Source organism: Maylandia zebra, linkage group LG16, assembly GCF_041146795.1.
Source record: "Maylandia zebra isolate NMK-2024a linkage group LG16, Mzebra_GT3a, whole genome shotgun sequence".
NCBI lineage: Eukaryota > Metazoa > Chordata > Actinopteri > Cichliformes > Cichlidae > Maylandia > Maylandia zebra.
In genome coordinates this window covers 33,227,002-33,249,667 of record NC_135182.1, presented here as the reverse complement: position 1 = coordinate 33,249,667, position 22,666 = coordinate 33,227,002, and the positions used below count along the sequence as shown (strand labels likewise).

The 22,666-nt window shown below is 39.9% G+C and overlaps 1 protein-coding gene across 3 annotated transcripts in view; it reads left to right on the top strand.

The window, feature by feature from the left end:
• Positions 1 to 22,666, top strand: part of dnah7 (dynein, axonemal, heavy chain 7) — a 75,466-nt gene that overhangs the window by 33,364 nt on the left and 19,436 nt on the right. For 2 of the 3 annotated variants that reach the window (XM_076875344.1, XM_076875346.1), the window contains exons 33-50: positions 487 to 663; positions 930 to 1,061; positions 3,508 to 3,729; positions 4,523 to 4,720; positions 8,327 to 8,482; positions 8,665 to 8,833; positions 9,930 to 10,056; positions 10,583 to 10,802; positions 10,994 to 11,620; positions 11,722 to 11,967; positions 12,191 to 12,420; positions 12,594 to 12,924; positions 13,004 to 13,350; positions 14,006 to 14,186; positions 14,469 to 14,654; positions 15,359 to 15,522; positions 18,643 to 18,797; positions 21,115 to 21,305. In XM_076875344.1, coding sequence (XP_076731459.1) covers positions 487 to 663; positions 930 to 1,061; positions 3,508 to 3,729; positions 4,523 to 4,720; positions 8,327 to 8,482; positions 8,665 to 8,833; positions 9,930 to 10,056; positions 10,583 to 10,802; positions 10,994 to 11,620; positions 11,722 to 11,967; positions 12,191 to 12,420; positions 12,594 to 12,924; positions 13,004 to 13,350; positions 14,006 to 14,186; positions 14,469 to 14,654; positions 15,359 to 15,522; positions 18,643 to 18,797; positions 21,115 to 21,305 — 4,059 coding nt within the window. The remainder of the gene's footprint in view (positions 1 to 486; positions 664 to 929; positions 1,062 to 3,507; positions 3,730 to 4,522; positions 4,721 to 8,326; positions 8,483 to 8,664; positions 8,834 to 9,929; positions 10,057 to 10,582; positions 10,803 to 10,993; positions 11,621 to 11,721; positions 11,968 to 12,190; positions 12,421 to 12,593; positions 12,925 to 13,003; positions 13,351 to 14,005; positions 14,187 to 14,468; positions 14,655 to 15,358; positions 15,523 to 18,642; positions 18,798 to 21,114; positions 21,306 to 22,666) is intronic. The other variant, XM_076875345.1, reaches the window with a different exon arrangement.

Below are 22,666 nucleotides of genomic sequence, written 5' to 3'. Positions count from 1 at the left end.
GCATCAAACATTTTGTGATCACAGTGAACTCTTCCCAATTTGTGCATTTCCAACACTTTTGTGCACTATTGATCCCTCAGTTTTTATTTCTCTGTTTAAGAGTATGTTTATTAAAACCTTAACTTATTTACTGTTTTTGATAATATCTTCTAGCTTTATTAGTACTTCTTTGCCAAGCTATTAATGGGATGTTACAGAGAACTTCTGTCTTAAGGCAGCAACTCTTTCATTAGATAATAATTACAAATGATGTGATCAATGCACTGTGCATTAATTTGCACTATCAGTATATGTTTTTTGCTCCACTGCCATTTTTATATCACATCTACTTTCAGCATTGTATAGCTTTGTCTTCTGATAAGGAGTCTATCATAATTCTGCCTGACGGTTTATAGTTAATGTTATTTACGAACAATATTCTTGTGAGTGATGAAGGATAACTGTTTACATGTTTATTTTCTAATGTGATATAAATGATTGTGGCAGGTGTCTCGCTGTGGTATGATCTACATGGAGCCACATATGCTTGGCTGGCGGCCTCTCATGCTGTCCTGGCTCAGTACCCTGCCTCCTACAGTCAGTGCTACGCACAAAGACCTCATCACTGCCCTCTTTGACCGCCTACTGCCAGCCTGCCTACAGCTCATTCGAAAGGCCACCAAGGTGCTTAGAAACTTTTTTTAAAACACTTTCAAGTTGCCAGTACTTCGATTTTAGAGCAGCAAGTGGTCCAGTCAGCCAGAAATTGAACAGAAACTGCCTGGGGCATTTGCATGATTTCTTTTGCAAATGAATTTTGTGTAATTTTAGTTTTATGCTTCTGTTACTTTCAGATGTTTATAGTTGCCTTCTATACTAACAAATTAATTTTTTCTGAGGCTGGTTGACTTTTTTTTTAAACATCATTCTTATTCCAAATTTGATTTTAGGAGCTGTCTTCAACGTCTGACACCAACCTAGTGAAGTCCCTCATGAATCTGATGGACTGTATGATGGATGAATTTCAGGATGAAGCAAAGATTAAGAATGTGGATGAAAAAAATATTTGCTCCTGGCTGGAGGTTTGTTTCCACACTACTGCTGCTAATGCTGCTACTTTCTATTGAAGTAATATAAAACATAGTAACATATGAAATAAGTAAAGGTCTTTATACCTTTTTAGCATTTTAGCCCAACCCTAAAAGATGGCTTTACAGAGCAGTCCACAATATACAGTTTTCACTTCCTACAGTCATTGCAGCTCTGTACCTCTTTGATATGCATAATTCGGCATACAGCATTTTGGCTAATTAGTTGATATGACACAGTACAAACAGAAAAAGTCAAACTCGCAAGAGCTTAGAATTACTGAACCAACATCCAAGACTCCCCATTGTGTCCGTTCTCATTTGATCACATTAAAAAATATGCGGTGTACTGCAAATCTGAGTCCTGTTATATGCACAGAATACAAACTGAGAATATGTCTCATAAAAAATTGGCACTGTCAGGTTCTGTTTTGTGTTGACGCTGTAAGTCTGGGATGTTGCTCTTGGAAGTGTAAGGAAATGCTTACATGAACGTAAATGAGAAAAAAAATACTGCTGTTACTTTGATACAAAAAACCCCCAGTTTGTTTCTAAAATCATACTTGAGTAATACAAATTAATACTGTAGTTTAAAGTATTAAAGTGTGGAAGCATTTATTTTCTGTAATCTGTAGCTCAGTGTTAACAATACAGATATAACACAGAAAAGAAAATATTCCTTTTGTCTTTCTAAATTTACTGCATTAATAGGGTCTGCCCCGACAAAAAACGGAAAAATTTTAGCAGATGAGCCCTTTCATCCCCCCCCATTCCAATTGATTTTTTGCCTCTGAATCATGTCTTTTGAAAGCACTGCTATTATCCCCCTGTGGCATACTGCACTGATGAATGCCTTTCAACCCTCGCTCCTATGTTTCTCAGCTAGTCATTATCAAAGTGTTGAATTAATCAGCTTTTTAACAGCAGGAGCTATCATGAGGCTGCTAAGCTTCATTTCCAATTCCTACAGTATCCCCTGCTGGGTTTTTGTTCTAACAAAGGTCCTCTCTTTTTGGATTTTGTTTTTTGTCTCATTTAATAACCTGGACAGTACTTGGAGCTGGGCTGGTGTGCCTGAATGCTTTAAATTAGTATAATAAACACAACCTATGACTCTTTAGTAAAATGTTTTAGAACAGATCCTATATGTCCATGGGATTTTTATTTTTATGCTAGACTGGTGGTATCTGTTTACCTTCTCACGCCCACCAGAATATGTAGTCTATTTAGTCGTCTAAGACTGCTCATTGGGTAAATATACTACGGTGTAGAAGTCTTTCACCAGGACATTCCAGGAGACAGGCGGGCCCTAAAACATGTCCTCCAGCAGGCGATTGGTGTGAATTTCACCTAACCAACCATCAAAAACATACTTCATGAAGGTGGCCTCAGAGCCTGACATCCTCTAGTGGGCCCTGTGCTCACTGCATGGAGCTCAATTGGCATTTGCCATAGAAGTGGCAGGTCCACCACTGGAATCCTGTGCTTTTCACAGATTAGAGCAGATTCATCATGAGCACATGTGACAGGCAGGATCTGGAGAAGGCATGTTCAGTTTGACCAGTTTGGTAGTGGGTCAGTGACAGTCTGCGGAGGCATATCCATGGTATTTGAATGAAATCCTTGGACCCATCGTCAGATGCTGTTGCAGAGGGGTCCTGGGCTTCTCCTGGCCTCAGGTAGTGAGATGATTCCTCGAGGATTAAGGAATTAATACTACTCAGTGGCTCCGCACAGTTTTTCTCATCAGACATTTTTAAATGTCTTGGAAAGTTGTCTTTTCAATGTATTTTAATGTTGTTTGTGGTGAGTGGGATGTGATTAGCTCATAAACAACCCCAGTTTCCTGAGTAGAGGAGTAATTTTTTTTTTTTTAACTTTGAGCTTTCGCCATTGATTTCATCAATCATATCCACAACATATATCCATACTGTAGGCGCCAGATGTCTGCTTTAGAATTTTATTTACATTTGAGTTCGTATTTGTTTTATAATTCATAGATTCATTACATAAGTCATCTTTTCAGGATTAATAAATATGAAAATATATGTTGTGTTTACATAAAGTAATGTTTGGGATTGGAATCTAAAAGGGGGTACCTCTTACTTTAAGTATGTAAGTGCAATAGTAGCATGAAACCCTGTGTGAGGGGGAAGGGGAGGAGCATGGACAGAGCGGTTAGGAGTCTCACGGTTTTCTGACCGTGTGCACAGGTAGTTCTGGATAACCTTTTTTTTTTTTTTTTAAACTTTCATGCTTATTTAGGAAGGAGTTCATTGTTACATCTTCAGTTTGTGATAAATAAACAGTCTTCAAATGATAATGCAACTGGAAGCATTTCTTTTGGAAACCAGGACTTGGTTTATTGGCAATTACCCTACACATACTGATATGCTTGAGCAGTCAAAACCAGTAATGATGTTCCTTTTCTTTTACAAAGGGCATGTTTACGTTCTGCCTGATCTGGTCAGTGGGTGCTAGCTGTGACGATTTGGGCCGAGTAAAGTTTGATGCTCTGGTAAGAGAGGTGATGAATGGCCCCTTAAGTAAGGAGACAGCAGCCCGCCATGGCATTCTGGTCACTGTGGAGGCTCCACCGAATCAGCTGACACTCCCCTTACCCACTAAGGGAACCCTCTACGAGTACTGCTTCGTTAAAGAGGTAAGAGTGCAAGAGGTAAGATACTTTTGTGCATGATATTTATAAGATGCTGGTATATAAATTTCAAGTGTTTTAGGATTAGAATAAATCCTAACCCTGAATAAAATAGAATAAAAACAAGAAAACTGAAGATAGCAGTGGTTTTGTTTTTGCCATAATCACAATATGTACAAAAAAGAACTTAACTCTGAGTTTTGTTATCTAGATGGAGTGACATACCAATAAATCTTTCCTCCCCTGAGATTGTTGGGGAAAAGGGACAGTAATTTATTGTCTGTCTGTGACCTTTATGGTTGCATACTGCAGTCTCTTTCACATCCCGCCATCTGGCTTTAATGTGCTGTAAATTTTAGTAATTTTTTATTTTTCATTCAAGGATTGTTTTCTTAGAAAAAGGTTAGTTCCCTTTTCAACACGGACATTTGAGATATTCTTAATATCTGCTTTGAAAAGGACATATGTACATGAGAGATAACATACCAGATGATGAAACAACACACACACACACACACACACACACACACACACACACACACACACACACACACACACACACACACACACACACACACACACAGGTTGTGATCCTTGTACCCTCTTATTCCTCGTGCTTGTGATCTGAGGAGAGCAATTCCTTCCTGTTTTAAGCAGCAGTTTAACTGTTGACAAGCCCGGTGGCCATTTCATCAAATAGTATTATCTGTGATTAGTAGTCTGGTACTGTATGTGTCCAGCACTCACTGAGCTTTATATCGTAAATGAAAGTTTCGTCTTTTCATTATTTCCATGTCAGGGCCCGGGCAGGTGGGAGCTTTGGACAGATAAGTTAAAGGCTGCTCCCCCCATAGGCAAAGACATGCAGTTCAATGAGATCATTGTTCCCACTGAGAACACAGTACGCTACATGGCACTGATGGAGCTACTCGTCACTCACCAGAAACCCACTATTTTCATCGGTCCCACTGGCACTGGCAAGAGTGTCTACATTACAGTGAGTCATGCAATACATCTACTTTACAGATCGAACCTTTCGAAAGCACTACAGTATTTTGTGTTAACGCAAACTGATTTGAGGTAATATACACAGTATAGCAAACTCTATGAAGCTCAAAGCTGTTAGTTCAAATGATGTCAGACAAGAACAGTCTTTTTACATTGCTGTAATAGAAGGATGTAATCATTACTTAGTGCCTAATTTGTAGTTACATTTAGAATAAAACCACTTTTGAATGTGAAATTGATCTAAGATGTTAATAGTCCACATTATTATAATAGCTGTCATTTAATACAACCTTTGTTAAGTCGTGCCTACCTACCCTGTCTCCCATCATGGTTGACGTGATCAGCAACTCTGTAGAACTCATATGGTAACAGCTGCTTTTTGCCTCTTTCTCTAAAAAACAAACAACAACAAAAACAACTGTGTCACCATATGGCGACCTTCCACTGATGCTCTATTGTATCTCAACTACAAGTTGTCCAATTAGCTCCCTCCTCTGGTTTTGTCGGTTGGTTGAATGACATCAGAATTTCAACCAGCTTTTTCAAAATAAAGTACAATAAAAATGAACTATTGGTTGTGGCTTTCAAAACTTTGCCCGCAAAAGTGGCTCATCTTCATCTTAATGTGGGTGGATGTTCCATTTCACACACATTTCTAGAAGTCTGCGAACTGGGTGTCAACCTGGACTCTGCTCTCTTGTTCCCATCACATGTCAAATCCATCTTTAAATCTGCCCTTTACCACCCAAAGAACTTCTCCAGACAATGGCCTTCATTCTCAGACTGAAACCCACACTCATATCTTCATCACCTCCCTCCTAGACTACTGCAACAGTGTACTGTTTGCCTAACAAAGCCCTTGGACAGTATATTCAGAACTTACTGTAGCTGCCAGTCTCTTACCCACACTAAGACCTGGCTCTGTTCAAGTTCTTCTCCTCACCTGCAAATACATACATGTCCTTGCTCTTACATGTCATCCTGAACTCTAATTTTTAAAATGAATGCCTTGATTATACTTTATTGCAAACACTGATACAGACAGCTGGCAACCTGATGGTCCAGTAGTCTTTCCTGATATACTTTAGGGCAGCTGATTTAAAATTGTCTAGTTTTCTTTTGTGAATGATCAGAAAACCAATCAAAGATCCAGGATTGCAATAATAGTGTTTCCTACTTTACTACAGTTCTGTGAAAAGCTATTTAATTTGCAATTGAAGGTGGTTAGTTGTGACATTTGGAGTGTAAATAAAATTAATTTGGTTGCATTTTTTTACATAGCTTAAATATTTCTTTCAGAACTCTAATGTTGCATTTTTCTATTTCCTGTACTTAAGAAGCTATGAATGCTCAGAAGACATTAACTTAGTGATGCAGTAGGTCACATGTCCACAAACAATGATGATAATATCCAGTCAGAACCACATCTTACATAGTACAAACAGTTAAATAAGTCATCTACGAGTAATACATATTGCTTTGGCAAAATGGCAATATGTATGTATTTTGATGGCCTGTAACTTTTAAAAATTGCATTGTAAAAAGGTAAAGATTATTCAAATTTTGATTAAATTCACTGAAAATCAGCTCACTCTGATGTGGTCTGTTAGGACATTTTTCACTTTGAGACAAAACTGGGACATTGCCCTGTTCTGCTATTATTATCTTGTCCACTTTAAAGCTGTACATAAATTGTTATCAGATACAGACAAACATTGCCTGTGCCACTGATAGCATCACTGACTCAGATGATTAAACTTATGTGTAGGACTTGCAGTCCCAGGCTAGAGTAAGTGCTGCGAGCACACCAATCATTTGGAGGCAGCTACAGAAGCCAGGTGTGAAATGACCACCTTGGAAGAATACAGAGTATCTCTCAGCAGTGCTTTGACTATTTATATCAAGGACTAATCCGTCCTCCGTTCCTTTGCTTCATTAGTTCATCCATTAGCAAGTTCAAACTTCAGACTCTGGGGTGAGTGGAGATCATCTCACTGGGGAGTCTGCCTTGTACTCCACTGTCTGTCTGTCTGCCTGCCTGCTGAAGTGGCTCTGTCCCATGTCATAACCAGCAGACCGTGGCAGAATCCCAAATCTGGCACAAGTGATAAACGCTCAGACTATGTGAATATGTATGGCACCGTGCCCGCACTTGTATCCTCGACCGACTACTTAAAGCAAATTCACCTGCACCACACTAATCTGGGGTGAGACTCAGACGAGTGGTGCTGCTGGTTTATAATTTAGGGAAGAGGGTGATGCACTTTGTCTGCATCTTGTGATCATTCACATCACACGCTCCCTTTGATTAAGCAGCTCATTATTCAAATAGTTTGACAACCTCCATATGACCGCTTAATATATGCAGAAAGCAAGCTAAGGATGTGCTCTGAACCTAAAGATAAAATCCTAATAAAATGCATCAGCTCTCTATGTATGCTATGTTCCCTGTTCATATAAACACAGAAGGAGATTTGTTCAGTGGGTGCCCGTTATTTTGAGCTTTTAGTAAAATGTCCTTTCTGTAAACTCATGCAGTTTGAAAAAGTCACTGATTTTACCGTTTTAGCCTGTGCACCATTACTTTAGAGCTTCTCCTCAGGGAGACACCTCTTTTCACAATTTATTTTGGAGTCATTTTCAGGGATTAACTGAGAATTTTTTCTAATGAAATACATACTGACAGCCACTTTTAATTTTAATTAGATTAAAAAGCTTATCATAATCATTTGTCCAGATAAAATTGAAAATGATCCTTTTAAGGTGTATTTGTAACAGGTACTTTTGGTGTGTTAATTTAAAATGGGGTGAAAATGAGCACAGTGTTTTTTGTTTGTTTGTTTGTTTGTTTTTTCTGTGTGCGGCAATCAACAAGGTTATTAATTTTCTAGAAGTATTACTACTACTGACATACCTAGTTCTTTATAAATCACTTGTAGGATTTGAATAAACCAGAAAGAAAGCCTTTATGAGTATAAACCCTCCACTGAGTGCAAGAGCAAGATTTCTGTTTGTCTCATGTCTTGGAGTGTGATACCTTGTTGTCGAGGTCAAAAATATTAAGCCAATTTGATGTAAATATCCAGAGGAACTTTTACTTAGTGCCTCTGATATCGACTTTTTAGGTTAACAGAAGGTTTCAGTTAAGGCTGTGATATATACCTGGTTATAACATAGAGAAGATCAGCAGGAAAGGAGAGGAAGGTGAAGTAAATAAACTGAATAGCTGGAATACGTTGGTGTGACCATCACCCTTTCTACTAACGGAACACCAGATCTCTGATCAGTAACACATTTCTGTGTGATGTGTTATTAGTGTTTGTTCTTGCTTTATATCTGTGTATCTTTTTTATTACAAAGTATTATGTGACCTGCCCTGAAACTACAGATGTAAACTAGCAGGTTTGCTGTAATCTGCCATGTTTACAGTTTATATTTTTGATACACTGATGTCCATTAAGATGCATTACTCCTGGTAAATAAACAAATAATAAATAATGAACAAAGAAAGAAATGTAATATACTGTTTACCGTATGCTCCCATACCTTGAGATCTGATGATAACTTGTGTTCATATTTCAAATCTCTTGCCTAGGACTTCCTGTTGAATAAGATACAGAAGGATGTGTACACCCCATTGTTTATCAACTTCTCAGCCCAGACGACAGCTGCCCAGACACAAAACATTATTATTTCCAAGCTAGATAAGCGGCGCAAAGGAGTGTTTGGCCCTCCAGTGGGGAAAAAAATGGTAGCGCCTCTTTATCACCTACATTTTATTATTTTTGAACATCTTGTTTCTTTGCTGGTGTGCACTCGATCTATTGAGCATTAAACAGTGTGGCAGCGTACAGTTTTAAATACACCAGATAATTTGTTTTTCTCTAGTATATGCAGTTTAAGTTTAAGAATACTAATGTTACATTCTATTAGGTGGTATTTGTGGATGATGTAAACATGCCAGCGAGAGAGGTTTATGGTGCACAACCTCCTGTGGAGCTGCTTCGCCAGTGGCTTGATCACTGGAACTGGTATGACTTGAAGGACTGCGCCATGATTAATCTGACGGATATCCTCATCATATGTGCGATGGGACCACCTGGTAAGTAGCCGCACTGATACTTAAAGGTTAATTAGAAATGCCGTCAGCCAATGACAGAAATGTCAGTGCTTGATTAAAATGTTTGTAGAGTGAGTATTCTTGTTTTTCTGTTGCTCGAGCGACTGTTGAGTCAGTGTCACAAACCATTTCCTGCCGTTTTGTGAGCTTCTCATTGCCTTAAGGTTTTTACAAATGGAAAAAATGCTTACCACATCTGTCTCCAATACAACAACCAGTGTAAACATGAAGGCAGCCTCCTCCACTGAAGCAGCTGGCAGTGACAGCTGCAAAAGGAAGGGGATGGGAGCCACTCTCAGGTGGCCACAGTTTTGGTGATGCGTGAGCTGACAGTTTTTTAGTTTTTCTGAGGTCTGCGTATCTGGCAGCCACAGAAACTAAATGCTGTCCCAAGTGTTTACCAGCTGCCACGGTGATAGCTGGTCAAGATGACTCATCTCAAGAATTCAAATAAAAACTAAAAACTTTCACATGTTTAATTAAACCAATAGATTTTATTAATGTATAATTTTTATGTTAAGTTTAGATTTTTTCTTGCCATTGTTTGTCCCAATCGAAGAAGGTTGGAGGGATTGTCAATCTCAGGTAAAGGAGAGAGGAGAGGTACTGTGGCCTCAGTTGAGTTTTTCATTGATTTGACTGCTAGGTGCCCACCTTCTACACTTTGTTTCCCTGCATTAAACTATGACAGCAGGCCTCTTGTTCCTCTGGAAGCTGCTTGGTAGTCTGCCAAAACCACACTGGTTTTGCTGAGCTTCAGGTGATCGCAGTAACACCATGTGATCGTGGCTTCTATTGATCTTCTGTACTCAACCGTAAAAACTGTCTCAAAGGGAAGCCAGTATGTTTCTCACTGGAATCATGCCCTTCATTATATTGATAAAATGTCAATATATTAATAACTTGCATTTTGCAACAAAATGCGCTCAAAACCTTTGAACAAATTCCTTAAATTTTTACTACATATACTATACTGTGTAAGTATTTTACAGACAAGGATGTAAAATACTTGCTTTATCAGGCTTCAAACTGTGAGTTAGTAATTCCAGTTTGTATTTTGTTGTCTGCTTTTTTTTAGGTGGGGGGCGTAACCCTGTCACTCCTCGGTTCCTGCGTCACTTCAACATGATCACCATTAATGACTTTGATGAGAAGACCATGTATACAATCTTCTCCAGGATCACAAATTGGCATTTTACCATATGGTAACACTAACAATTAGGATGTTGAGACAGTAATTTTATTCAAATTTACCAAATGTACCTGTGTAAATAACCATGCCTTGCATATACAGGATAATCAGTTACTCAATACTGCAGAAGATCTTTTTGAGCAAAATATAGTAAATACCAGCTAGGATCCAATTATTCTGTACATCAGTGTCTGTGTCAGTCATTTGAGGATTAAAGGTGGTACTTTTGCTCCCCCCTTTTTGCTCTGCCACATTGTTTACTTCAGAGACTATAAGACCAAAAGCAATCAGATCTTTTGGACAGATTTCAGATCTCCACTAGCACTCATCCAGGCACATATGGCAGCTGCATTTTAAAAATATATATGTTTTAAAGATGTTTTTGCATTTTGAAAACAGTTATATTTGTTTGAAGATAGATTCTTGATAATACCATATATTTATGAGTTCAGTGTTTAGTTAAAACAACAATTACAGATTAATTTTTCTGACTAAACTCCAGGAACAGGATCTCACCAATGAATTCATTTGATTTGCAGCTTTTTATTCCCCAAGGCATTTGCTACTCTGACCTCTCAGATCGTCCATAGCACTTTGTCAGTTTACCAAGAGGCCACCAAGAACCTGCTACCAACCCCCACAAAGTCCCATTACTTGTTCAATTTACGTGATGTCTCCCGGGTTATCCAGGGCATCTGCCTGTCACGGCCAGAGACTGCAGAGGAACAGTCTGTCATCAAACGGCTCTGGGTCCATGAGGTAATGTCGTACATTACAAACAGTATGAGGTACATGAAAGCAGCATTACTAAAGTAACCTAACGTATTGCTGTGGAAAGTGGAAATCCATTATATAATAGCTTCAGTCAAGCCAACAAGATTTGGTGTTGAGATCTGTCCATATCTGTCTCTGCACATGTCTGTTTCTTTCCTTTTCTTGTTAATCCACAGGTCCTGAGGGTGTACTACGATCGACTGGTCCACGACACCGATCGATCCTGGCTTGTAAGTCATCTACAGGTTGTGTGTCAGTCTCACATGAAGGAGAACTTCCATCAGCTTTTCCAGCATCTGGACCAGGACCAAGATGGAAAGGTGACTGAAGATGACCTGCGCAGCCTCATGTTTTGTGACTTCCATGACCCCAAAGGTGAGGACCGCAGCTACCGCGAAGTTCATGACTTAGATCGGCTACGACAGGTTGTGGAATCACACTTGGAGGAGTTCAACAACACCAGCAAAGCACCAATGAATCTGGTGCTCTTCCGTTTTGCCATCGAGCATGTGTGCCGGATTTCCCGCATCCTCAAGCAACCCAGTGGCCATGCCCTGCTGGTAGGGGTTGGTGGGAGTGGGCGTCAGTCTCTCACCCGTCTGGCTGCCTACATGGCAGAGGCAGAGCTTTTCCAGGTGGAAATATCCAAGACCTATGGAACCACTGAATGGCACGATGACCTGAAACAAATCCTGAGGAAGGCTACGGAAGGAGAGGCTCATGGAGTTTTCCTGTTTACAGACGCTCAGATCAAAATGGAGTCATTCTTGGAGGACATTGGCAACTTGCTCAACACTGGTGAGGTAAAGTGGATGGAAGAGAGAGACTGACTACTTCATTCAGGTGAACAGATGGTGACACATGGAGAAAAGGTGCGAAATTGTAAATATTTTCTTATTTCCAGGTGCCTAACCTGTTTGCGGTGGATGAGAAGCAGGAAATTTGTGAGCGAATGCGTGTGCTGGACAGGCAGCGTGATAGAGAAAAACAAACAGATGGCAGCCCCTTGTCGCTTTTCAACATGTTCTTAGAGCGCTGTCGCACACAGCTGCATGTGGTGCTGGCCATGAGTCCCATTGGAGATGCTTTCAGGGACCGTTTGAGACGTTTCCCCGCACTCATTAACTGCTGTACTATTGACTGGTTTCAGGTGAGTGTATGTATGTTACATACATGTTTTGCTGTGCTTTTTGTCCCATCAGAGGTTTGCACTAATAGTTGACCAGTAAACACAGAGCATGTAGTGTATTTCATGCTCCATGCTTCATTAGTAACTGATAACATTACCAGTACCACATAGCAGAGGGTAAATAGAAATGTCTGGAAGCACACCTGTTAAAAACAGGAAAACAACCTATTTCCTTCCTTGTTAGACTTGGCCTGAAGATGCCCTGCAGGCAGTGGCCTGCCGCTTCCTGGAGGATGTTGAGATGACGGAAGAGGCCCGAGAAGGCTGCATCACTATGTGCAAGAGCTTCCACACCTCAACCGTTAATTTGTCTCACCGCTTTTTGACTGAGTTGCAGCGTCACAATTATGTCACCCCAACCTCATATCTGGAGCTCATTTCCACCTTCAAAGCTTTGCTGAAGACAAGAAGAGCGTAAGATCAAGATATATTTTATGTATCTCTATTCCTTTGTAACGTTTTTCATTTAAGTGCTGCTTTTAGGTTTTAGTTTAAATTGACTTCATCAGTTGATGTGAATCAAGCGGCACAAAAATCTAGTTTGCAGGTGTAAGCGTTTCCCTTTAATCCCTCTGTCCTTTGCTCAGTGAGGTGATGAAGATGAAAAGTCGCTATGAGGTCGGTCTGGAAAAGCTGGAATCAGCTGCAGAACAAGTGGCTACCATGCAAGTTGAGCTAGAGGCTCTACAGCCACAGCTGCTTGTAGCTAGCAAAGAGGTTGATGAGATGATGGTGGTGATTGAACATGAATCTGTGGAGGTGGCTGAGACAGAGAAGGTGGTGAAAATAGATGAAGCAGTGGCCAACGAACAAGCCATGGCTGCCAAAGCTATCAAGGATGAATGTGATGCTGACCTGGCTGAAGCTATGCCCATCCTGGAGTCGGCCCTGACTGCGTTGAATACTCTGACCCCTCAGGTAAAAGCTGAATATTTTAATATGGCTCAAAGGCTAAATGTAGTGTACAGCAAATAGTGATTAATGATTCTGGCAACAGGATATCACAGTGGTGAAGTCCATGAAAAGCCCACCCACAGCAGTCAAGCTGGTTATGGAGGCAATTTGCATTCTTAAAGGCATCAAACCAGATCGTGTGCCGGACCCCTCAGGCTCTGGTAAAAAAGTGGAAGACTTTTGGGGCCCAGCCAAAAAGCTTCTGGGAGACCTAAGGTTTCTCCAGAGCCTCCATGAGTATGACAAAGATAACATTCCTCCAAATCTTATGGCCATCATCCGCACCAAGTACATTACCAACCCAGACTTTGTGCCAGAAAAGATTAGAACTGCATCCACTGCAGCTGAGGGTATGTGTAAGTGGGTTTGTGCCATGGACAAGTATGACAAGTAAGTAATATTCTCATCTTCTGTTCTTAGTTCTGAAAACTAATGTATATGCACCAAGCCTGGGAAAGCTTTTCATCCGTCTTAGTGATTAACATGAGGCTTAGTTAGCTTCAAAGTTTCTGGCTGTATACCATGAATATGCCAGGTCCCAAGTGATTCATCTGCAAGGCCAATTCCAAGATATGACTCATTGAAAAGGAAATGTTAGCATCATTATTGTTGTGACATTTTTAAATGCTACTTTTATTTATTGATGCAAAGTTTGTCATAAAATTAAATTTTCCTGTCTGCAGTGAAGTTCTTAATATTTCTCAACAACAGTATCCAGTTTCATTATAAGGATGGCATCGGGTGACACTTTCCATACACAGTAAAAGCCTTAATTTAAAAACAATAAGATGAGATATTATTTCATTCATATTTTCATGCTGCCACGTAGTATGAAGTATTTCATCTTTTATGTTCTGAAAGCAGTCAAGAAGTTGCAGAACTTTGATATCTGTTAATTTATATTTATGCAGTGTAGATGAGTAATTTTGTAAAAAATAAACTAACTCATAATGGTTTGTTTCACCTGTACTTCACACATATCTAGTAAATTACTCTTATGTATTGCACATTTAGATTTATGAAGATAAGATTATATGTTTTTCAGAGTTGCTAAGGTGGTGGCTCCAAAGAAAGAGAAGCTGGCACAGGCTGAAGGGAAGCTAAAGGTGGCCATGGAGGGCTTGAGGAAAAAGCAGGCTGCTCTAAAAGAAGTCCAAGATAAACTTGCAAAGCTTCAGAAGACTTTGGATGCCAATAAAAACAAGAAAGCTGACCTAGAGAGTCAGGTTTGCTATCTCTGATGGAGAATCCAATTGATTTTAATAATTGCCATATTTGAAATTTTAAACAGATCTGATCACTGGAAATGATCATATCTATTACGTGTTCTGTAAATGTTAATGTTAATGTTATAACAGTCAGCAGTTTCTCCACTGAATGTAAACAAATGTATGCAGTTATTCATCAACACCAAAAAAACAACAAAGAAAAGAATATGACACAGACAGGAATCAAGTACACTGTTTTTGAACTGTTGTTCAGTTTCCTTTTGTAATGATATCTTCCAGGTCGATCTTTGCAGTAAGAAGCTGGAGCGAGCAGAGCAGCTCATTGGAGGTTTGGGTGGGGAGAAGACTCGCTGGAGTGAAATGGCCTTACAACTTGGAAACCTCTACAATAACCTGATTGGGGACATCCTCATCTCAGCAGGCATAGTAGCTTACCTGGGAGCATTCACGTCAAGCTACAGACAGGTACAGACCATAGATTGTATTGAAAATAGCTTAATGACTTTTTTTTATGGCTCTGCCATAAAAAGCTGATGTTGTTGTCACTGTAGCTGGAAGGTGGCGAGAACACCTACATTTGTGAACGAAAATGTTTCAAGTTTTCTGAAAATCTTATGAATGTGATAACTTGAAAACGCGGTGAACACTCTGTATTATTGTAGGGTCTATACCGCAGAATGTAAAGTGCCTTGAGGCCACTTTTGTTGTGATTTGGTGCTATATAAATAAAACAGAAACTTTGTACCATAGGTGCATCTACTAAAAATCTCAGATGAGTTCAAATCTCAGTGATTTCCACTTCTCTGGGTAGAGTAAGTTTTCTGAAAAGCCTGTGAATGTGATAACTTAAGAACAAGACGATGTAGGATTTTGAAATTGATACTATAGGTGTATCTGCCTGGAGACTGAAGGGTAGCACTGGCAGTCACCAGTATTTTTATTGTTTGCTATTGAAAGTGAAATGCAAATTAGCATTTTAACCCAAAAGATGAATTTCAGCAGTGCTAACACACTAGCTAAACTAAGCTATCAGAAATTTAAAAAGAACACTGGGTACACCAGTGTCTTCAGGTAAAATGGGCAGGTGATGTATTTGGTAGCAGGTTAGTGTGTTTGTCTGCATCTAGGAAAATGAAGAAAGTCGTTACTAGTAATCTGCTGCTTTCCAGGATCAGACACAGGAGTGGATGAATCTTTGTAAGAGCAGAGAGATCCCATGCTCCCACAACATGTCTCTAATGAAATCGCTGGGTGATGCAGTAAAAATTCGCACGTGGACCATCGCTGGCTTGCCATCGGACAGCTTCTCCATAGATAACGCAATCATAATCTCGTAAGTACTGAAGTCCAACTTTCAAAGGCCCAAATATTACCGTAATGTTTAACATTGTATTCACTGTGACTTAAATGGACTTGACTTAAATGATCTTGTATGTGAATTCTTTACAGAAAACTGAATTAAATTGAAAGGAGAAAGACAGGATTTTGAGAATCTCTCAAAGGCAAAAATAGAAGGAGAAAAGAGAACTTGAAATAGACTTTTCACCAAAGCACTTTAGAGGTGCACTGCACCTTTGGATTGTTGCTGTAATAGAGACAAGGGTATTTTATTACTCTGCAGGAATGTGTTTAGATGCTGTGTTTGAGGTCACTGTACATGTGGATTAACAAAGAACCAGGATAAAATAGGTCAGTTTGTCTAAAATGAATGGTAAAAAAATAACACTGTTTGTGTAAACCAGGGGTAGGCAACCTTTCTGATGATGTGTGCTAGTCAATGTGCCATATAATTGCATTAGCAATAAATGTAATAATGCTCTATATTAACAGTTACACACTATATAGAACAACTTTATAGAATTATATTTATTCCCAGATGTTGGCAGCTATCAGCGAATAGTTATCAGCTATTTTGAAACAAAAAAAGACACTTTTGATCCATAACAGCAAATGAACTGTACAACAGAAAATGCAAATGCTATTTATGGCCTCCTCACAACAATGATAAGAAAAATAAACTGAGCGATATGGCATGTTTGTTAATACAGGGATACACATGTTAATCTGATCTCTGGTCTCCCACTCAGAGACACAGGTCTCCGAGTGTCCAGCGTTCAGACGGCTACCTGAGAGAAAATCTGCTCACACAGATATGTAGAGCCAAATATTGTCAATGATGCCTCTGCAATATTCTGAAGACAGTTAAACTTGACAGGTAGTGATGTCCAGCAGCTGAAAATGCAAGCTCCATGAACACACACAGCTATGGATTCCAGCTGCCTTCGTAGTTCTGCAAACTTTGACCCCCACATAGTCAAGCTTTTCAGTTCAATCAGCTGCATTTCGATGTCCTCTGTGTCCAGCCAGTTAATGCGAGACAAACCCAGCTGCTCATTAAACCTTTCTGGTTTGATCAGAAAAGAAAACATTGGTCCATACACCTGAAAGTCCTGAAAACACATAGTGAATTCTATCTCGAGTCTACGGATATATCCGTGTATTTCCGTGGGGCTGATGCTGCACTGAGTGGACAGCTCCTGAAGCATTTGAAGTGTCGGAATTTAGCCAATTACAAGTTGAATCTGGTAGTTGGGGGTGTTAGCTAAGATACCGTCATTAAGAAGCGGCACAACTAATGTGTCTATGCGAGCTAATTTGCGATGTGCACCGCGGGCCCGGCCATTTATTTTTTTTAGTGCACCTTCTCAGATTAAGTCACTGTCGTGCCCAGGGCTGGACTGGGACAAAAAACCGGCCCGGGCATTTTGACTAGAGACCGGCCCACCAGGTATTAAAGCCATAAAGCCTTTGAATAAAAATGAACATTGTTGTGACAGTGATATACACTGTCTTGTTGGTTTATGTATGATTTCTATACATTTTACATCAGATAAAAACTTTAGTTGTAAGATTCAGATAATTGTTTATTAAAAGCGAGACATTTTAAATGAGAATAAGAAAGAAAAGTATTTCTTTGTGCCCCCCTTTCCCTGTTAATGCCCTGCCTGGCCCCCTGACAAAACTTTGCTAGACCCGCCCCTGCACAGTTACCAGCTGTCAGCTACATAGAAAAGGATCCTGGTGTTAGTTGTCTCTCAGAAACAGTTCATGACTTCCCATCAACTCATTCATGTCACCTAAAAGGTAAACCTGTTTCTCCATCACCAGTTCAGCTCTGATGATTCAGTAAGGACATCTCCTGGTTTCATCTTCATGTTTCCCTCTCACCAGATAACCAAACTGACATCACGACCAGCAGCTTTACAGCTGTGGCTCCAGCAAACATCAGCTGATACTAGAAATTAATATTAAATAAATTCTAACAACAGCTGATCAAGCTTAAACGTGCTGCTGTTGTTTAACGCGACATCCGCTGGTTTCCTCTTTCTGGTGCAAAGTGGGCGATAAACAAACAAGAGAGAAAAGCCGATCAGCTGATCATTGAAATAGCAAAAAGAGAGGGAGTGGGAGAGAATGAGAGAAGAAGAGGCAGCTGACAGCATAACGACAGAATAACTCCAGCTTTGTGTCTTTTCCATTCTAGCTGAAGTCCGGGACAAACTGTGTTCCTTTTCAGCTCAATGCGAAACGCGTAATATTTTCTCTGAATGCGAGACGATTCAGTTTTTTACGGGATGGTTGGCAACTCTACTAAGTAATCTTATGAATAAAATAAAGTTTACTATCAGCAACATCAAAGCACCCACCCAGCTGTATAGAAACTCCGTCATGCTAGCTAGTACGCAGTACGAGTTATTGTAACTGACTGTAAAAAGTCAGCACAACGAAAATAAACTACTATTTGGTTTATATCTGACCCAGATAGACTGCAGGTCATAACTTCTTACCTGAAGTTCAGTTCATTGACAGTCAGACCGGTGGCCGCCTCGGGTCTCTCCTCCTCCTGCCTCCCCTTTCCCTCATCCACCTGCTGGCCTCATTGGAAGCTCCTCCATTGCCACCACCAAACAACTGAGTTATTTTTACACATCTGCCAGCATCTGGCCAATCCACCATCTTTCATTGTTTATACCGTAAAAAAACAACAACATAAAAACGAAAAATCACTATTGGGCATACCGCGCATGGCCAGTCCAGCTATGGTGGTGCCATCAGTTAACCCCTTGTGTGCCAGCTGTGGCATGCATGCCCAGGGTTGCCGACCCCTGGTGTAAACGAAGAACAAAATTGTGCTGTAGTCACAGTACTATTGCCACTGGGGTTCTATCCAGCTGTGAGCTGTCTAACTGCGTTTTCACCTCTCAGCTGCTCTCTGCATCGCAGTTGTTGTTCTTCAGCATTCCCCCCAACCCCGTATGTCTCACAGTTAAAAAGATCTTTCTCACTGACAAGGTGGCCTCATTTGATCACACACTGCTGTGTGTGTGTGTGTGTGTGTGTGTGTGTGTGTGTGTGTGTGTGTGTGTGTGTGTGTGTGTGTGTGTGTGTGTAGTAATGCCAGGCGGTGGCCATTGATGATCGATCCTCAAGGCCAGGCCAACAAGTGGGTGAAAAATATGGAGAAGGCCAATAACCTGCATGTTATTAAACTGAGCGATGCTGACTTTGTACGCACTCTGGAGAATTGTATCCAGTTTGGCACACCAGGTAAGTATAATAATTCTTCTAGTTCAATGCGACTGCCATGGCTGCCTCAACCACACTGTTGCACTCCCTGTTACTGCCTGCTGAGGTCTCTCTTTACCACAGAAACTAATTACTGCTGCCCCAAGACTGCAGCTCTCTTTTGTTCTCTGTTGTTCTGTAGTGGCAAAATTGAAATTAGCGATGTTTCTGAGTGAGACATTTCTGAGTGAGCCTTTATTCGGCCTAATGTACTGTTTATATGTCAGACTACTATAGATCACATAAAAGCTCAGGAGAAATCAATTATATGTTCTGCATTTATTTTTTTCTCCTGCCCGGTGTTAGGCTCAAGCTGCGATGTGTAGGCAGATGTGACGATGTTTTTGGACCGATTTTATGTGTCCAAGTGTGGTTGAGGCAGCCATGTGTCTGATTTTATTAATCTCTGTAGCCCCGAAGTGGAAAAGCATTCAATCCCCAGTGCTGCTGTGTAGATGTGACCTTTTGGTCCTCAAACTGGTTTCAGAAAAGAGCCCACCATGTCTCATAGAAAAGTATACAACGTTTTTTTAAAAGTTGTGGTATAATATTGTAGATAATTGCTTCTCATATTATTTTGAAGGGGCCACGGGGGGCAACTTCAAGAAGGAATTAAGACTCAGAAACACAGAAAGCTGCACCACCATTACAGATACATCTAAATAATGAGCTGACCCAGCCAGCCGCTAGGTCTTTGCTTACTGCAAGGCTAACAGCTCAGAGAGTAACTTGTCCTTTTACGGCGCAAAAGAGTCCCCTAAGGGTACAGTTTCATCCTTCACAGCCTGTTTTCTTATTTCACAGTTTTACAGTTTCTTGCTGTTTGTATTACCACTTATAATCCTGATGATGCACTACTATTCTTTCTTTTAGCACGGTTGGGCTGGTGCTTTCATGGCAAATCTCCTAGGATATGCATGTGTTTATTAAATTTAAAAACATGCTTTTTAATCTGGTAACATATATTAAATATTTATGCCTATAAAGGGTTGACCTGCTTTGGTAACTAACTTGTAAGAGAAAGTTCATCAGCTATCACTCCATCTGAAAACTGAAGAAAAAGTTAGTTACCACCTAAAGGCAAAATGTCAATTATAGATGGGCTGATGTTGGTAACATGAGAAGAGCATTATCATACTTAATGTGAAATCGTATTAATAATGATGTCATGGGAGTAAGGCGATTGCATTTTCATGTGCTTCACTGATTTCTTGATATTACTCATGTATGCAACTGCAGTGGAAGTTCACGGTTGAGTACTAATCACAGAAAGCTGAAAGACAGTTTGAGTTTAACTTTAATTCATCACACAACTTATAAAATATAGTTTATGCGAGCCAGGAATGCATCAGCACAACTATTACAAGTCTCTGTATGGAGTATAAACTTTCGTTGTTGGGAAGGGTCTCCCACTGCTCCTTAATATGATTTTAAAGATTTTTAAATTGAAAGAACATTTTCAAGCAAGATGCAGAGTACTTTCCAGAGGCAGGAACATGGCCACAATGACATGAAGTGAGAGTCCTGCATGAAATAAATGCACCATGAAATAAGTAAAATGACAAGCCGTGACACAATGCAGTACAGCGCATTTAAATCAAAACAACTGAATAAAACTAATATTAGAGAGAGATGTAAAATGAAACATGACAACAGTGAAATGATAATGGTGAAAAAAAGTTGTATTAGATAGTTAAATTGGGTGAAGAATTAAATATCAAAAGGAAAAGACCAGATTAAAGACCATTTATAGTGTATTTTTAACCAGAAAGTGAAACATTTGGCATGAAGAGTCTCTTTTTCACAGGTAGAGCAGGCGACCGTATGCAGGGTTTGAATGCGCGTTTCTCCCAGTTCTGCCAAAATGGCTAACTGGTGATCTATAAAATACTGGTAAAGGTGTTGTAGGTAAAATGCTTTGTCTTGGCTGAAGAGTTTGGAAATATTTGAAGCTTTGAAGCAGCTCAGCTGTTGAGGCAGTAGTACAACGCATCCACTTAACACACTGTTTGCTGCTACAGCTACACATGTTTCTTTTCCAACTATTTATTTATAAGTGACTTATGTATGTATGTATGTATATATATATGTATATATTGTACTATTCTTAGTTAGCGTATTGTCTGTCTTGTCTTAATGTTGGTTTAAAATGGAGCACTGTAACAAAAAATAATTTCCCCCAGGGATCAATAAAGTATTCTGATTCTGATTCTGATTCAACAGTTTGACAGCTTTTTATATTTATAAAGACGTCTCTCTCCTGATTAGAAAAAACATTGATTTGAACATTTTCTGTCAGTGCTGCTGGAGAATGTCGGTGAGGAGCTGGATCCCATACTGGAGCCTCTGCTGCTTCGACAGACCTTTAAACAGGGCGGTGCAATGTGCATCCGTCTGGGAGACTCTACCATTGAATATGTTCCTGACTTTCGCTTCTACATCACTACCAAGCTACGCAACCCTCACTACCTGCCTGAGACTTCTGTCAAGGTACTGTAGGGATACTGCTGTCACCACTGTTCTGTTTTTCTTCTCCCTACTATAGGATAATGTGCAGTAATTATAACTATGAAACCTTTTTTCATGTACTGAAGTCCATTTGGAAGGTGCAGTAGGATGCAGGACTGGTAGTGCAGGTTTGCAGCAGTTTCATTATAATGGCTTGCTGGGAGTTTCACTGGCCAGCTTGTTGGATCAAGTATCTGAGCATCCAGAAAGAACTTGAATGGATAAAATTCCCGGTGATTAGTTTTAATGTTTTAATTCTACGTTGTGGAGACACGCAGAGAAACCTTCTATTCAACATATTCCATCACTGAGACGTAAATCTGATACCACCTTTAGTTAAAGCAGAGGATAGCATTCATAGTCACCACACATAACAGTGCTGTTTACAGCAAGTTTCAGTGTTGCTGTAACGAGCCGTATGCAGTCCTCCATGCATTCTGTACTAACCTCTTCCACACAGATGGAGCTACAACCCTTTAATTGTGTCACAGCTAAGGATAGATGTATCTACCACAACAGAGCCAACAAAGAAGGGAATAATAAAACACAAGCACACACATAAACCAACAGAGTCATCTGCAGGCTTCTGCCCTAAAATATCAATAATAATAGTGATAAATAGCATCATTTAGAACTGAAGTTTGATTTTCGTTTTGTTTTTTTATTTAAAGTTTTCATTTGATATCAGAGAGATCTACTTTTCTTCTTTGGCTCTTAGTTATTGATACCACCCAAATGACATTTTTACCTCAATAACACAGTGAATCATTGTTCAGTGATATCACCTATATCACCTTCCCAATGGAACACAGCCCCCATCCACTCTGAAAAAAGGATTCCAAGAAAAGGAGCATTAAAGGAAAATTGCATTACTGAGAGGCAAGGGGTTGGAAAGCATTACAGAAGATCACATTTCAAGCATCTATTTGCAGGGGCTCTCCTCTTTATGGGCAGCCATTAGATTGATTCAACTCATTTTTCACAGCTGGCTCAATTCTTCCCTTTTTTTCCCCTCATTTTGCTTAAATCTTTTTTTTTGTCTTCTCTACAGTACACTATGAGTTTCCATTATTCCCATTAAACCCTATTTGAAACGCAATAGCTCCAAATACAAGAGGGTAAGCATCTAGAAAAAAAGCCCTTAGGAGCGCAAGGGACGAGGCGAGGCAAAGAAGGAGGGTGTATGTGTGAAAAGGACAAACTGGAGATTTATACAGGCTCTGAGTCTTTACCACCAGCTGAGTGGGTCTCACGGCATCAATAGAAATGGAATTAAGCCCCGAAGAAGTGCACTCGTTTATTAGGGCAGGGAGTAGATAGCATATATAGGCTTTTAACCTCCG